At 35.1% G+C, this 17,539-nt stretch overlaps 1 protein-coding gene across 11 annotated transcripts in view; it reads right to left on the bottom strand.

The window, feature by feature from the left end:
- Positions 1-17,539, bottom strand: part of Ptprk (protein tyrosine phosphatase receptor type K) — a 566,086-nt gene that overhangs the window by 196,746 nt on the left and 351,801 nt on the right. For all 11 annotated transcript variants that reach the window (XM_045159865.1, XM_045159856.1, XM_045159858.1 and 8 more), the window contains exon 7: positions 16,581-16,874. In XM_045159865.1, the coding sequence (XP_045015800.1) occupies positions 16,581-16,874 (294 nt within the window). The remainder of the gene's footprint in view (positions 1-16,580; positions 16,875-17,539) is intronic.

Here is a 17,539-nt window from a genome sequence, read left to right as displayed (position 1 = left end):
ACAAGATCAAATGTTTCATATTAATAAATATGAAAAAGAAAAATAGAAACCTAAACTATATATAATGTTTATTTTAAAATACTTCATTTTGTCAAAAATCTACACAAGATATGAATTCCTAGCTTCAACTATACATCACAAGAGTATATTTTTCTTGTTTTTTTTTTTATTAACAACCCATTCTCCAGCATGCCTCCTCCCCCCTCAATCAGTATCTCTTTTATTTATTTATTTATTTATTTTAAATTATTTATTTATTTATTTATTTATTTGAGAGCTACAGACACAGAGAGAAAGACAGATAGAGGGAGAGAGAGAGAATGGGCGCACCAGGGCTTCCAGCCTCTGCAAACAAACTCCAGACGCGTGCGCCCCCTTGTGCATCTGGCTAACGTGGGACCTGGGGAACCGAGCCTCGAACCGGGGTCCTTAGGCTTCACAGGCAAGCGCTTAACCACTAAGCCATCTCTCCAGCCCAGTATCTCTTTTGTTTTGATGCCACCATCTTTTCCTTCTATTACAACGGTCTTGTGTAGGGAGTATCAGTCACTGCAAGGTCATGGATATCCAGTCCATTTTGTGTCTGGGGGGAGCACGTTGTGAGGAGTCCTACTCTTCCTTTGGCTTTTATATTCTTGCTGCTACCTCTTCCCCAACAGACTCTAAGCCTTGGAAGGTGTGATACAAGAATATTTTTGTTAGATTTTAATAAAGAAACCGTGACTGAAACAAGAAACAACATATATTTCCCTTGTCTTTAATAATAACTGTTCATAGGACACATGTTTTTTAACAAGTCAATTTACTCATGGCCTTAAAACCAAATATTCTGATAGTGACAAAAGGTAAAAGAGATTCAGTAGAGTGCCTGATGGACGCACTATGGACATTCCTCTGGGTGCTCTCCACATTATTCTTTAAAAATAAAAATTAAAAATTTATATATAGATAGATAGGGAGAGAGGGAGAGAGAGGGAGAGAGAGGGAGGGAGAGAGAGGGAGGGAGAGAATGGGCATGCTAGGGTCTTCAGCCATTGTGAACGAACTCCTGACGCATGTGACCTCTTTACATGAGTTCTTAGGCTTTACAAACAATTGCCTTAACTACTAAGCTATCTGTCCAACCCTGAAAATGTGAAGGATCACAGTGAGTTCAAGGCCACCCTCAGACTACATAGTGAATTCCAAATCAGCCTGGGCTAAAGTGAAATCCTTCCCCGAAAAACCAAAACCAAAACTAAAAACCTTGGGCTGGAGAGATGGCACAATGGTTAAGGCACCTTCCTGCAAAGCCTAAGGACCAGGGTTTAATTTGTCAGTACCCGGGCACATATTGCCAGATACATAGATGTTGGCAGTGGCTGGAGGCCCTGATGTGTCCTCCCACCCTCCCTATCTTCTTCCCTCCATCCTTTCTTCCTTCCTTCAAGGTAATCCTGTTCCATCTACTAATATGTAACAGCTCAATTTAATATTCTCAGGCTTTCTGACTAACAAAGAAGTAAAGAAGCAGTTTGCTCAGAATAATATCTAATTCTAAGTATTGGGAGATTAGTAGAGAAAAGAGCTCCCTTCACGGCGTTGGTGGGGATGATAGAGGTAAGGCAGAAAACATTACTGGAGTTCCTTTACAAATTAACAACTAAATTATCATATAACCCAACAATCCTGAAGGAAATTAAAACAGCATGTGTGGCAATGTTATCCACTATAGCCAACCTAGGGAAACAACTCCATGGTCCTTCAGTGGATGAGGGAAAATATATTGTGGTTGATTTTACATATATATTATTTAGCTATTAAAAAGAGGGTCCTTACATTTACCATAACATGATAAAAGTGGAGGGATTTATGTGAAATAAGCTAGAAACTGATAAAAATACTTTGATTTTCAATTACATGAGTGCCAGCAATAAAAGGTTAAAATAAGTAGAAACAAAATAAAACCAGCAAAAATGCTTAGAGCAGGGAGGAAGAATAAATAGGGACAAGTAGGCCAAATAATATAAATTTACAATTAGGCAGGGTAATTGAGTTAGAGAGACCATATATAGCAAAAGGATTATAATTGATAATAATGTGGGCACACTGGAAAATTACTCAAAACAGATTTAAGATGTATGTTGCTTCTACCAAAGGTAGTAATTATGGAAGGTGAAAAAAAATGTTAATTTCTTTTACTGCAGTAATAATTTTGCCATATATGCACATATTATTAAATATATACATATCCAATCAAAATAGCCTTGAGCCAAAATCATAGTTTTGAAAACACATGATTTCTTATTTATTTACTTATGTTGCAGAGAGAGAGAGAAAGAAAAAGAAAACTGGCACACCAGGGCCTCTAGCCACTACAAATAACCTGGAGATGAGTGCATCCGGTTTTATGTGGCTACTGGATCCTTTGGCTTTGCAGGCACATGCCTTAACTGCTAAGCCATCTCTATAGCCATACATAAGTTCTTAAAATCCTCCATTATACCTACGAACAACAATCTGTGTGTCCTAACCCATTGCTCATATAAACTGTAATGGCATCACAAATTTAACCTTTACAGTAGTAAGATCACTCTAATTTAAAAATACAGAAAGTGAAGTCAATACTTAAAAGAGCTATGCATGCCTGGCAAAATGGCTCATGCCTTTAGTTTTAACATTTTGAAAGCTCAGAAAAAAAGTAAGATAAGGGTGAGGGTGAAGGGGCGGGGACAAATTTTGCTTATTTCACATATATTGTTGTAAATAAATTACTACTTTATATTGTATTTTCCTTTTGGTTTATTTTCATCACTGAAAATACTTTTATGAATGAAATGACTTTAAAGAAAAAGTTAGAATAAAGTTATTAGCTGATCTCAATAAATATTACACAGGTTATTTTAAATTGTTATTTTGTGATTTTATTTTCTCATTTAACATTATAGCATACAGATTATGTTATGCTATATTATATCCATAACTATATATATTGTTATGTATATAATTATATATACTGTTTATAATAACATTATTTCATACCTCTTTCAAACTAAGTACTTCTACATGCGATTGCAATGGATATATGATATGTGATAGAGGGCCAAATTCATAATAAAATTTATTGATGTTGAGCATTAAATTCAGTAATTCTTGGAATTTAAAAAATATTTTATGCATATTATCACAAATGAAACAAATATAAGTAAGTTTATATTAAACACCATTTTTCTTTGATTTATCCAGTTAATACAAACTCATTTTAACCAGCATGTCACAACCTACTTACACATCAAGTAGGTTGAGTGAAAAAAATTTGCCAAGCCGGAAGTGATGCACTTTCATATTTGAATGAAAGACTGACAGTGTATGATTATGGCTACAAGCGTGAGACTGTTTAGGAGATAATGCGGGCACCTTCGCAGTGGGGAGTAATGGAAATGCCTGGCTCTCTCTCCTTTCAAGGCAAGCGCTTATAATACGGCCTTCTTATATTGCCAGACCATTTTTCCCACTAAAATTCTTAAATACCACCTGCCACAAGATGAGAGTATATTTTTAAATGAAGACATATGCATTGCTGAAAATTACAATGGTAACAAATGCTTTATTAACCCCACAAACATTAAAATATCATGTACTTTTTGTAACACAGGAGAAGCTCTGGTTTGCTGCTCTGCTACAGGCAGGCACATATTTATTTCTCTATTATTCAGACACTTTGATAGATTTTGTATTAAAGGGTTGTGATAATACCCCCTTTGTTTTTAAAAGAATTTTGATTCTGAACATTTTTTTCAACAAAACCATTCTTGATCTTATAACTGAGACAAAAGTAACACTGACCCATTTTATCTTCACTGTTCCAAGTTCATGCATACCTGTTCCTGCCAAAAGTACATTTTTTAAATCTTTGCAGATTTTCTAATGTGACTGTTGCTCTCGCAGCCAGTTTCACAACAGTGGTAATACTAACTCAGATTTGTAAATTACAATGAAAGCATTGATCAAGAAGTTTGGGACTTTTGCTGTGGTTTTGGTCTTAAGTGTTCCCAAAGGTTCTTATAGGAAAGGCTTGGTGGTACGGGAGAGGATAAAATCTTTAGAGATCACCATATGGTCCTGAAGTCATTGTGGGTATGCCATGAAGAAGGTTGTAGGAGCCTGATTTCTACTTTCGCTTTCATTTCTCAGCCATGAAAGAGCATTCTTCCTTCACCATAAAATCCCATCCCACCCCCAGGGTGTACTGCCGTCTCTCCACAGCATAAGGAACAACCATGGATGAAAACCTCTAAAATCATTTTATTATTAAAGGAATCTGTTACAGAAATAGAATGTTGACGGACAGATAATATAAATATTGAGAATCTTTTCTAAAATCATATACAACTAAATAACTGATGACTTGAAAAGTAATGAAAACATTGTAAACGAAAAAATGTGAACAGCTTAAAAGTGACAATGAAATTAGCTTACTTTGTAAGTGGTATCATATTAAAGGGTTGGGGTCATTTATAGACTGAATCACGAACATTGGCCCCATATATTCTTTTTAGGAGTAGGTAACTGTGAAGTTATTTGCTTTAAGATGGTATCTGTTTTCCTGATCTACTTTTTAGTTTATAAGAGCACGTATTATACCCTGATGGCAGATAGACCCTTCCCATTCTTCACTACCACACAGATAGAGGTTCATTTTCTCTGTTCCAGTGAAAATCCTTGGAAAATATAAATATTTAATTTTGTTCTAAAGAGGCTTCTGATTTGAGGGTTTGAAAGATCTGACAACTGTAGTCCACAATCAATGTACTTAAGAGAAGAATAAAAGCAAAATGTCCTTACAACTGAAGTTCCAATTAATTTTCAATGAACCACAGCTTGCTGTATGCTACCATCCCAAATGACAGGGCGTATGCCAGTGTTGTTGCAAAACAACCCTTTATGTATTCGTGCTCACTTGTGTTGTCCTGAAGGGATACCGAAAAGTTTCAGTGTGGACAAAAGAAACCAAGTATCTCAAAGGGGGTGGGGTGGGGAGGAGGTAAGTGACCGATACTGGAAAAACATTAGAAGCACAGTACACAGGCTATATTTACAAGTCAGCCAAGGGTCAGCTGGGAAAGCCACACTAAAGCACACTTTGATGCTGTTCTTGGAATGGTATTTAGAGGAAACACTTAACATATGTGAGTTCATGTCATAATTAAACAGATTGATGATTCTTCATAAAGTTTAGTCAGAGCAAGCTTAATAATTTTAAACATAAAACTGCCTGCTATACATTTTAGTCATTTCTACATAAAATCATTGTTTCTATCTTTAATGTACATGCCAAAAGGTAATAATGAATACAATAGTAATTCTCCTTTTTAAAGTATAACTTCATAGGAAGTATGATTAAAAGACACTTCAACTACCAATTCAAGAAAATTATAGTGTACCTGTGACTTTCACACAAGGAAAGCAATGGAGATGACACTCAGATCTATTAATCCTCCTCTCTGCCCTCTCTATTGAACCACAGACCCAGAAATATAATTGCCTACCCACTATCTCATTTCTCAAAATAAAAACAGATTTTCCTTCTAAGACTTTCCCCAATGTTTTACTCCTTCAAGTTCAAACCTGTCACTCTAACTTAATTTCCCAAGCCAGAACTCACTTCCAATGTGTCACCAAGTTCTCCTGATTGCACTTCTTGAATCACTTTCAACCCTGCCTTCTCATTGGAATTCTTATCTCCACTGCCTCAGTTCAAGCACTGATCAATTTTTGCTTAGACTGAAGTAGCAGCCTTCTAATCTCCCCAAATCTCCTTTCAAGCCTCTCTGTAAACCACCACTGGAGAAATGTTTCTAGAAATCAAATCATTCCAAATACTCTTAATGAAAAAGTCAAGTAATTCATTCTTTAAGAAATAAAACCCTCCTTTGCATAAATAAAGACACTGACAGATAAATACAAAGATAGATTAATTCACAGTATTACAAACACAACAAAGGACACATTATGATGGTGCATACAGCCTTTTTTACTGCAGAATGCCTTCATGGTTTCTGAATTTTTATTCTCTTCACAATATAAAGAAAACTATCTTTAAGGAAATGACTTACACTGTAGTACAGTATAATATTACTTTAGGATTCATCAGTGCCATGCAGGGTTAAGTAAGTACCTTGCATGAAATATCTCTAGTATTATGAAGAAAAGTATTAATATTTTAATATGTGCTTTTGATTCCTCCAAAAGAGAGAAGTGACGATATACAATTTAAAAATATCTGACTTTTAGCAACACAGACAGGAGTATCACCATCATTACATAGCATTTCTAACAGAAAGATAAATTAGGCATAATAAGTCTCATGAACATATGCAATGTGGTAATATAATTAGTAGTATAGGTTGAGAATATAGGCTTTTGTTTTTAGATAAGCAATATACTTACAAGATTATAATTCCTTTTTAAAACAACTTATGAGCTAGGTGATAACTTTCCTCAAAGTTTAGCAGTCAGAGTATTACTTATTAGCTCAGGAATGTCCTATTGTGCTACTCATTCTTATTTTATAGATGAAACATTAGGGAAATAAAGTTATCTGTACATTGGAGAATACTAGAGCCAGATTTGAAACTAGAGTATCTGGGCTCCTGAACCTTAACTCATTACCAGATGCCCTTATGACTGATGTCTGATAAAACTCTAGTTATGCATCATGTATAGCCAGAGAGCATGTTTACATATACTTATCGGGATAATTGTTTACTTGAATGCCTATCTTCTAACCTCGCTGAGTAACTTAGCACAGAAAGCCCTTAGCAGCCTTGATCAGCATCTAACAGTTTAAACTTCAGTCTGGCACACTGTGTAAGTACTCAATCCATGTGACTGACTATGACTGATGCCTAGAATTTAAGAGTCCAGAAATAAGTGTCTTCATCTTGAAAACTTGGTAGTTCAAACAGTGCCCAACATACAGGGGAGTCATAGAAAAAAGAAAGAAATGAAAAGAAGAAAAGAAAAGAAAACAGAGTGTGGACGATGGATGCTCTTTGTTTTACCATCAAGTAGCTGTTGTGTAGTGATAAAAAATACTTCATTATTGGCTCTGAGGATGGTTATTAATAAGGGGGCCAGGATTGCTTGAGCATAAAGTACTTCCTCTCACTACAACTGAACAAATAAACAGGTTTGTTAGTGCCAACATCCTTACAATATTTTCGGAAAATAATTAAGTGTCAACAACTTTCCAACACATTTCAAAAGCTATGTTCACAGTTTTTATTTTATAATAGCCAGTTAGTCCAAACTTATAGTGACAGAGGGTAAATAAATTCAAATGTATATATCAAGTATATTATTAAGCAGTCATTAAAGTTGAGAGCTAGGATGCCCTGCAGAAACAAAGGGGACAGGTGGACAGGATGGCAACTAAAATCAGCAAAACTTAAAATTACAAATTTTATATTAAAAACTTAAAAAATCCACAGGCATAGAGGAAAATGAGCAAAATAATAATGCCAAATTAACATTCATATAAATATTGTAATATTGACTGGGTCCTCAAAGTGCTACTTACCAAATCTAGTACGTTGTTTTATTCTAAATAATTTCAAAACACTGTTAACCTATGAATTCCATTTGATTTTTTTCAGAATCTGGAACTTTCAGCAAGGAGTCTCTAAAGAAATCAACTATGGGAGTAGTTGGTATACCTCTGTCACATTTTCTCCAACTAAGCAAGGCAGAACTGACTCCCAGTCAGGGAAGTGCATATGTCCCCAGATATACACACTGCAGAATTCACTGGACAAGAGAGCTGGAGAAGCGATAAAGGAGATTCAGCCTGGAGCAAGGATTTACTTGAGTACTCCACAATATAAATTTTTAAAAATATTAATTTATTTATGGGGGGGAAGAGAATGGGTGCACCAAGACCTCTAGCCACCAGAATAAAAAGTCCAGATGCAAACATCACCATGTGCTTATGTGTGTACTAGGGAATCAAACCTGTGTCCTAAGGCTTCACAGGCAAGTGTCTTAACTGCTAAAGCCATCTCTCTAGCCCTCAATATAAATTTTAAAGTTGTTTCCAAATTTCCAAAATAAACTACTCTGGTGAAGAAATATATTACTTTTGTTTTAAGAATAAATCATTATAGATTCATAAGTAGCATTAATCAAAACAAGATTTAGTATATAGGAAATATATCCCATAGACTATCAAATATGATTAATATGGAGTAATATATATGTAGCTAAGAGACAGACAAAAATAACCTTTTTCTGATTACTTTTGTTTCATTCTTTTACTTTGTAGAGGGAGTACAGACAGAGAGAAAAATAACTACATAGCCAAAGACAGAAGGGAAGGTGGATTCTCTAAAATCAATTTCACTGAGATAACTATCTGAGACAATTAAAATGGACATCGCTCAGTGATTTCTAGGCCATATGTAGTGACAGATGAACTTGCATGATTCTGCCTAGGGAAATATGAAAGGCACAAGTTCCTACCCTTTGAAGTTCATTTTCTATTGAGTTCACAAAAATGTAATGTAATTTTTTTTAATTAATTTATTTATTTGAGAGAGAGGCAGAGAGCAAGCCAGGCCTCTATCCACTGCAAATGGATTCCAGATGCATGCTCCACATTGTGCATGTGGTTTACTTGGGTCCTGGGGAACTGAAACTGGGTCCTTAGGCTTCTCAGAAAGTGCCTTATCTGCTAAACCTTCTCTCCAGCCCTGTAATGTGACTTTTAAGATTCTATATCAGAATTCATTCAGTATCTATTTCCATTGAATATGCTTTCTTCTGCTGTTTTCATATAAGCTGGAGAAGAGGAAACAAGATGGAAAGCTATTAATGGCAGCAATGTCTTATCGCACAGGAAGAGAGCAAAGACCTGATAATGATTTCCTGGGCTGATGGATCCCATGTTTACATTTGCTAAAGGAACAAATTAAACATAAAAATGATGCAATATTTAAGTATAATGTCAATTTTCTATGAAGAAATTATACTGAGTGACTCCATCAAACGGTTAGCTATACTTAGGATGCAAATGGATAACTGGAGCCACAAATAACCATTTAGCCATCCTTCTTTATTACATATACAAGATTAATTTTTTTTTGCCTGACCATGATTAAACTTATTCAAAAGCAGAGAATTCATACTGTGTTATAAATAGGGAGGTAAACAAGAATGTCAATTGAAGGCAGAAGTAAATTCCTTGGGTAAAAATCTAGGTACCACTGTGATGCCATCTAAGGTCAGACTAATATACTTGACTCCCATATTAGTACATTCATTAGAGCTGATCCTGGACGCGCACGTTTTAAGTTTGCTTAGATCCTTTTCTTCATCACTTTTGTGTAATTGCCACTTAAAACATTGCCAATAACAAATAAAAGTCCTAGGATCTGAGGGGGAATCCAAGGCGTATCACAAAGCATTTGCTGTTATTCTACCAATGCCTGTCAAAGCTGTCATCTTGACTACAGTAGGCAAAGTTCAATAAAAAGAAATGAAGCCAATAAAAATTATTTAATGACACCATTAGCAGACTCAACATGTGGTAAAGTACTAAGAATAAATAAAAAAAGCATCATTTTCACTGGCTACCAAATGCTTTTCATCAACAATGTAAGTTAGATGAGAAAATTTTAAGCTGAAAACAACTCTAATTAGTAAAGGTAATTACATTTTTATTGATGGTGACACTATAAGGAATTAGGAAATGAGCTGAGATGTATGATTAACTGTACAGCCTTCTCCTGATATAATATTTTTTTAAAAAAGGAGGTAGGCATGGCAATTTCATATGTGCTCATGTGCTCAACTTTCATAATTCTTATGCTGGAGAGACTAGTGGTACATGTAGAAATTTAGTAGAACGTATACTATGCATAGCAGTTACCTCTTTCTCACTCGCTGTCAGACTCTCTCAGTCTTTCCTTCTCTTTAGATATTTATAACAACAAATAATTGGGCTGGAGGGATAGCTTAGTGTTTAAGGTCCTTGCCTAAAAAGCCATAGGATCCATGTAAGCCAGATAGATGCACAAGGTGGTGCATACATTTGGAGTATATTTCCAGTGGCTAGAGGCCCTGATGCACCCATGCTCACTCACTAACTCGCGCTCTCTCTGAAATGAATAAGAATTTTAAAAAATTATTTTGGGCTGGAGAGATGGCTTAGCGCTTAAGCACTTGCCTGTGAAGCCTAAGGACACCGGTTCAAGGCCTGATTCCCCAGGACCCTTGTTAGCCAGATGCACAAGGGGGCACATGTGTCTGGAGTTTGTTTGCAGTGGCTAGAGGCCCTGGCATGCCCATTGTCTCCCTCTCTCGCTCTCTATCTGCCTCTTTCTCTGTCTGTTGCTCTCAAATAAATAAATAAAAATAAACAAAAAATTTTAAAAAGGGCTGGAGAGATGGCTTAGCAGTTAAGGCATTTGCCTGCCTGCAAAGCCAAAGGATCCCGGTTCAATTCTCCAGGCCCCACATAAGCCAGATGCACAAGGAGGCACATGCATCTGCAGTTGGTTTGCAGGCTGGAGGCCCTGACATGCCCATTCTTTCTCTTTCTCTTTCTCTCTCTCTCTCTCTCTCTCTCTCTCTCTCTCTCTTCCTCTCTCGAACTCTCTTCCCCTTTCTCTCTCTCTCAAATAAATAAATAAAATAAAAATTTTAAAATTATTTTGATGTCAAAGCTAGAGAGTAAGCTATATATTTCTTTTGAGTACCTTTGTTTGTCCCTAAGCCTCCTCATGAAGGTCTTAGAAGGAAAGTGTGAATGCAAGTGAACCTAATGGTAACTAGTGGCTAAACTCTTTTTTTATCAATCCTTTCACAAAAACAGTTAGAGATAAGTTATGGGTTGTTGATACGAAGGATGAATCTAGTCCAATTTAGAAAAAATAGCGTTTGTGAAAACAAAAAACTGTTTTGGAATTTGAAAATGTTCCTCACTTCTCTAGATTTCTGACTTTTTTTCCCTTTTTTTTTACTTCTTATTTCTTTGTCCTAATAATAGTGATCAAATCAATGATTTGAACATGTCAGTAAAGGGCTAAATCACTAAGCTACATTCTTGGCCCAGCATCCTGTGTTTTTCTAGTATTATTTATTATGATTATAGCACTATGCTGTTAACTACTTAAGCAGTAATCCCATGTTATTAATGCTATGTCCTCTAGAACCCTGAATGTGCAATAAGTACTAGTTGGATCCTTAATTAAAGTTGTGAAATACATAAATAATCAATGCATCAAATGCATCAAAACAATGTTAATACCACAGGTACTGCTTGCATATTGATAACATTTGACAATACACAGGTTTGAAAAGAAAAATTTGGGACTAGGGAGATGACTCAGTGGTTGAAAGTGAAAAGTAAATCATATAAAAACATAAGATCATTTCCAAAGTGTCCTTAAAATCCCTTTATTGAAAGTAATTTTCTTGACTATTAGGAATTTACAGATTTCCTATTAATCTTCTAAAATGAGAACAAACAATAAAGATCATAGTGTGTATGCATGTATTTATCATTTATCTATCTACCATCTATCTAACTACCTACCTGTCTACTATCTATTGATCTATGCATGTTTTCATGTTCTCTCTGCTACTGGGCATCCTATTTGGTTCATCTTCATCAGTAATGAGATGATCTCTCTAACAGGTCATCTAATAATGTCAGTTTGCCTCAGAAAACCAAAGATCCATCAGCTAAATCACAGAACAGCTAACCTACCAGCCAGGCTTCACCTACAAACCCAGAATTAGCTAATGGCCCACTGATGCCAACTACTTTTCAGAGCCCTAAAATTATGAGGCTGTTTAAAACTACATGAAACATGAAGTTCTTCCCTCTATCTGGAATCCTGCTCATGTGGGTGCTTGCATGGTATTTTATTTACAGGTCAGGGCTTGCATGAGAAGTTTCACCTGTGTAATGCTGAAGACCTGGTACTTATCCTAGTGCTGCTAAGAGCTACAAGCAAATGCAAACAAAAGCCATCCGAGTAAATAAGTGCTTTGCAGGTAGAAATGCTGACTATACAATTTGCAAACAAAATAACATTGTTATTCACTCAAAAGAGAAAAATCTCACAGGTAATATTACGTTTTGATTTTTAAACAAATTGAGAATGATTTCCATTAATTTTCTTACGGGATTATATATTGATTTTTATTTATTTCAATAACAGTTATTAAATTCAAACTCAGAAGAGATAAAGGCAGTACATAAAATAATGTAAAATTTAACATATTTCTAAAAATTCAAAAACAAAACACTGATGTAAGCCTTCAAATTAAGTCAAAGATCAAACCATCCTAACACTATTAAACAAAATCTATTCTCAACAGGATTTTACTTTGTTCTCAATAAGGGGCTGAGTGTCAACTATCTTTAATGACAGGTAAGATTTTTGGGCTAGAATAAAAATAAATGTCACAATTTTGCTGATGATGCTATAGCCAAAAGACCAAAATTTAATTGTATAAATTGTGGTTTGGGGTAAATTACTTTTTCCTTCCATTTTGGATTTAGTACACAAGTAATGTTTTGTTTTGTTTTTTTCTTTAGCAAACGTTTACATTTGAAAGAAGACTCTTTTCCCTGTTTTTCCAGATCTACATGTTTCACTAACAATTGCCCAGAACATGAGGCTGAATATAGGAATACAGCATAGTTGTCCCCAATGTGTAAGTACAGTGCTCTGAATACCTTGACCTATTGATCCTTCTGGTGACTGAGACAATGCTAAATAGCAGTTCATCATGAAGCAATTCCACAATGACTTACCTGGAAGCAGAAGGTAATGTGAAAGATCAACTTTAATGTCCAACTTTCAAGGCACACAACACAACACAAACAATTCCTGGTAATAACATATGTTATTTCGCTTTGATAAGAAAGAAAAAGCATTTTCTTAGCTTCTACAGCAGATGTTATACACAGACACAGAAGAAACAAACATGCATTCTCTGATTGTTTCAGAGGGCTGTAGAATTACTTCCCACTTAAAGCAAAGTCACATTTATACCAGTTTAAAAAATTTAAAAAATGCCAGAAGCAGCATTCTGTGCACAATCACACAGATCAGGCTGCAGACATGCCATGAACTGATCACACTTCTCATGTTCATGGCAAAATGTGAAGCAAGCGTAGGTGCCTTCAGCCACTGCAAGCTGTAATTACTAGCCCTCCTCCACTGGAGAGACTTTGAAGCACATAATTACAACTACCTAATAATTTTAATGCACTTTAGAAAGTAAACAAAAAAATACTGCTGCCAATTGGGCAGAGCATTTTCAGAAAATGATAAACGAATACAATTTCTCCATGTTAACTGTGTATTTAAAATGCAGCATATTTGTGTTAAGCAGTGATCCACTGTGCTGTTTATAAAAGTGAGGGTGGAACATGAAACATGTAGCTATGATTTTGCCGTGAATGTTAGTCATGTGCCCACTATTTTTAAAATTTTATATGCCTCTCAGATTTTACCAGCTAAAATTTTACTTATTGACCCAATACAATTTTAAGGGTGCAACAAATAATGATTACATCTGACAGGACATGGAGGAACATAAAATATCATACATTCACTTTGTATGTTGGTTTTAAAGTTGTAGTAATATGTTCTTAGGTATTAAAGTACATATTTTTCATTAAAATATGAAATTTTATTCATTTTACACGCAAGTAAATGCTTTCATTGACTGGAAATTTATTCATTTGCACAAATCTTGCAAATAATAAGAATTACTATACCAGATAACAAATGGCAGCGGTTTAAGTGCATTAAAAATCACAATTTAAAAGCATCACATAGTAATTAGTTTCCTATTTGGAATTTAGTGTAATATAAAAAGTAAAGAATATATAAAGAAAGAAAATACCATTACTTGTAACTTACAAGACATACACAGAATGTGAAAATAGCTACTTCAAAACAGTCAATGGGGATTCAGTTATGGTTAAAATAGGAAGCTTTGGATGTTGAACACAATTCCATGTAATAAGCAGTACTCAGTGCAGGTAAACTTTAACAGGAAGTGGGAACTTCCACCAAGGTGAATTATGGCTTGGAATTTCAAAGGGTTATTTCCTCAGGTTACAAAGAATTTAAAACTTCTGAAATCATTGCTGTGAATTAGTTAACACCATAGATAGAACAAGTTGTGTTCTATTTTGTTAGTATGGGATCCCAGGTTGGGGTCAAGGGTAGGACTGATAAAATCAAACAACTTGATATTTGGAGAAGAGGAAATGGATCTTGAAGGGACGAAGATTGGCATCATGAGTTATACTGATAATGACTTTATACTTAAATAATTTTTCTTAATTGTGCTCAAGTTTTGCTGTTCTGAGAATGGTTAAAATACCATCTATACTTAAATAAGATGTCATTATTTTCTAATATTAAAGCTAGATTAGTAAACAATCTTAATGAGACTGCAACCAAGGTTTCTCTCAAATCAACACTTTACTTGAAAAATCTACTGGATGCCCCTTCCCAATCTGTATCAAATAAACCATCACAAAAGTCTGAAATTCCTATATTTGGAAATGAAATGACAAATAATGGGCCTGATAACAATTAGGTCCATAAAATATACAAACTAAATGTTTCTCAAATAAACAAGATGAAAAAGAGACCAATATAGTTTCAAAAGGTCAAGGCATTTCTAAGTCAGAAGCAGCTACAAATGTAAGATAATTTTTGTTTTATCTCCTCCTACAGAGTTGGGTCTATTTTCTGAATAAAATAACTCCATGTACTTTCTAATCATATTTTTTCTTGTGACAGTTATGTGTGTGTGTGTGTGTGTGTGTAAGCCATCTGTATACACACACACACTCTCTCTCTCTCTCTCTGTATGTAAGTATCAAAATAAAAATCAATGTTCATTAACATGTTTTTTTCCTCCAGTTAATATAGTATAACTACCCTAGAAATGAGGTCTCATTAACTTGTAATCTCTATAACTCTCACACCAATACACAATTTCATAGGTTAAACAAAATTTCAGTACAATAATACACACTCAGTTGTGCTGCTATTAATTCTTTAAGAGCTGTTTTGATGAAAATAAAAAAGTAGACATGTGGTTTAAAAGGAGTATAGGCCCCTCCAGGATCAGCATACCCCACCAGCATTTATAATTTGTACATACATTATAAAGAAAAAGTAATTTTACTAGAAAATGGCTTGGCAATATCTTCAGAAGAATGTTCCCTCAATCATTTTAATATTAGTATGGGATAGTAACTTTTAAATAAGCATAAATTACTTTTCAACCTATTGTTCCCTCTTTCAATGACTTTTCTGCTGAGTTGAAGTTGTGGGGTCAACTTGTCTCCCCTGAAAAATTCCTCTACCTTAAGTACAATTTCTCAAAATTTTCAAGAGGAATTTGTAGCTTCATAGAATTTTTTAAAGAAAATTGTGACATTCAGGCTGAGCTACAGAAACTCAGCCAAAAGGTTCTCAGAACCTCTACCATCTTGCTCATTGCAGCATGAGGCCAACCAACAAATTAATGGAGTCACTACATCTGTCAAATTCATGGATGAGCATTAAATTTCCAATCACTAGAGAGAACTAAATAGGTGCTATTAATATATACAAAAAGTTAAGGAATAAAAAAATATTTATGCACTATAACAGTATGGTAGATCAGCATTCCTGCTGAGAAGCCCAACAGCACTATAAATAATAAATGGATGATGAAGAAGCAAAATATACTTTTATGGCATTTAATCTTCTCATGAATTCCAAAATTTGTTTGTGTGAGACCCATACATACTAACTGCAAGGATATCCACATAATGACTGATACAAAATTCCGCATGAAACAAAACTTTAATTAATTAATTGTCAATAATGAAGCAAATGTTAACCTAAAAATGTAAGCAAATAAGAGGCGGTAAAATTTTTTAGTGTACTTTACTAGATAGCTAATAATTCTGGACATTAACAGAATATGGTTTATCAAGGAGCAGAATTTTTCTTTTCTACATGTTTCTTATATTTTGTTTCTACATTGTTATGTTTCGCATTGTTTCAAGCATGAGGAGGAACAACCTGTGAGGGAAAGCGTCTGAATCCTGTAGCAGGCTGATTCTCAATGGCACTGTCTGCCAACAATAATTAATTTCATTGAGTCACTGTTTTGAGTAACTTATTATATGATAAGGTTCTGTGCCATATACAAAAATATTACTGAGGAAGATAACTTCCATGTGGTAAAAAGTTTTTCAATATTTCCTTGGTGGGGATGATGATGTTTTAAAGGTTTAAGAGATTGCTGGACAGAAAACTCATTGAAATAATGCAGGATATTGCTTCATCCTAACATTGGGATACTAATAAAGAAGCACTTACATTGATCTTAAATCAGCCCAATTATGGGATAATCAAGGTAATAAAACTTCCAAATTCATTGAAATTCTTAGAATGTACCTACATTATGCACCAAATAGGACTTTTGAATTACATGTGGAATGTGAGATTTCTTCACAAGTAGAATAGCAGTAAATAGTCTATTAGTAACAGATAAAAAAGTCTTACCTGCGCATTTGGTTCTAGTGATGAGTGGAGGTCCTGGGAGCCCTGTCCCACCCTCTCCGGGTCTTGTGAGCAGTACCCGGATCTCATATTCTGTATCTGGATCTAGATGCCATAATTTATAAGTTGGAGCGTTGACAGCGTGGGTTTCTGTCCAAGATCCTGATGTCATTCGATACTCCACTTCTTTCAGGATAATAGGACCGTCACCAATGATGGAGTTGGCATTCAGTTGAATCAGCAAATAAGTAGGCCCAACACCAAGCAGCTGGGGAGGAGCAATGGGTCTGGGTGGTTCTGGAGAGACAAATGTATAATTTAATTAGGTAAGAATCTACAATATTGTAAGAGATACATTAATGTCTTTTAAATCCTAAAGGCTTAGTTAGGGAATGATTTATTTGGGAATACCTGTCAAACATGTCAAGCATAAAAGAGAAAAGGAACCAGGCATTGAGTGTTGGCATATGCCTAATTACCCCAGAAGAACCACTTCTCATTCAAGGCTAGCTTGGGTACATGATGAGTTTCAAACTGGCCAGGATTATAGTAAGAACCTACCCCCATCCCAACAAAAATTAAAAAAAAAACAAACAATGAAACAAGCATGAGATTCGTGATCTGGTTGTGTATATTTTTCAAGAGTAACTGATTTAGTAAAAGCTTTTGATCATTCTAGCAAAGCTTCTTTCATTGAAACATGTATCTCTGGTGAATGGTGAGCAAGCAGGCAAGTAGCCCAAATGACCTGATGTTTAGGTGGGATTACAGCCTTTGTTCTTTCAAGGAATCATTATGATTCTCACTTTCCCTGGACACCTACAGAAGGTGTGCATATTTTTCTCTTTCAGCAGCATCCACAACCTTCCTGAAACACACACACACTCATATCTAGGTGTGCAAGCATGTGCACACACGTGGGCAAACAAATGGAGTTGTTTTAATGGATCCAAGTTTATGGG

Source organism: Jaculus jaculus, chromosome 9, assembly GCF_020740685.1.
Source record: "Jaculus jaculus isolate mJacJac1 chromosome 9, mJacJac1.mat.Y.cur, whole genome shotgun sequence".
Taxonomy (NCBI): Eukaryota; Metazoa; Chordata; class Mammalia; order Rodentia; family Dipodidae; genus Jaculus; species Jaculus jaculus.
Note: the sequence above shows the minus strand (reverse complement) of the source record. Positions and strands in the feature narration are given on the sequence as shown.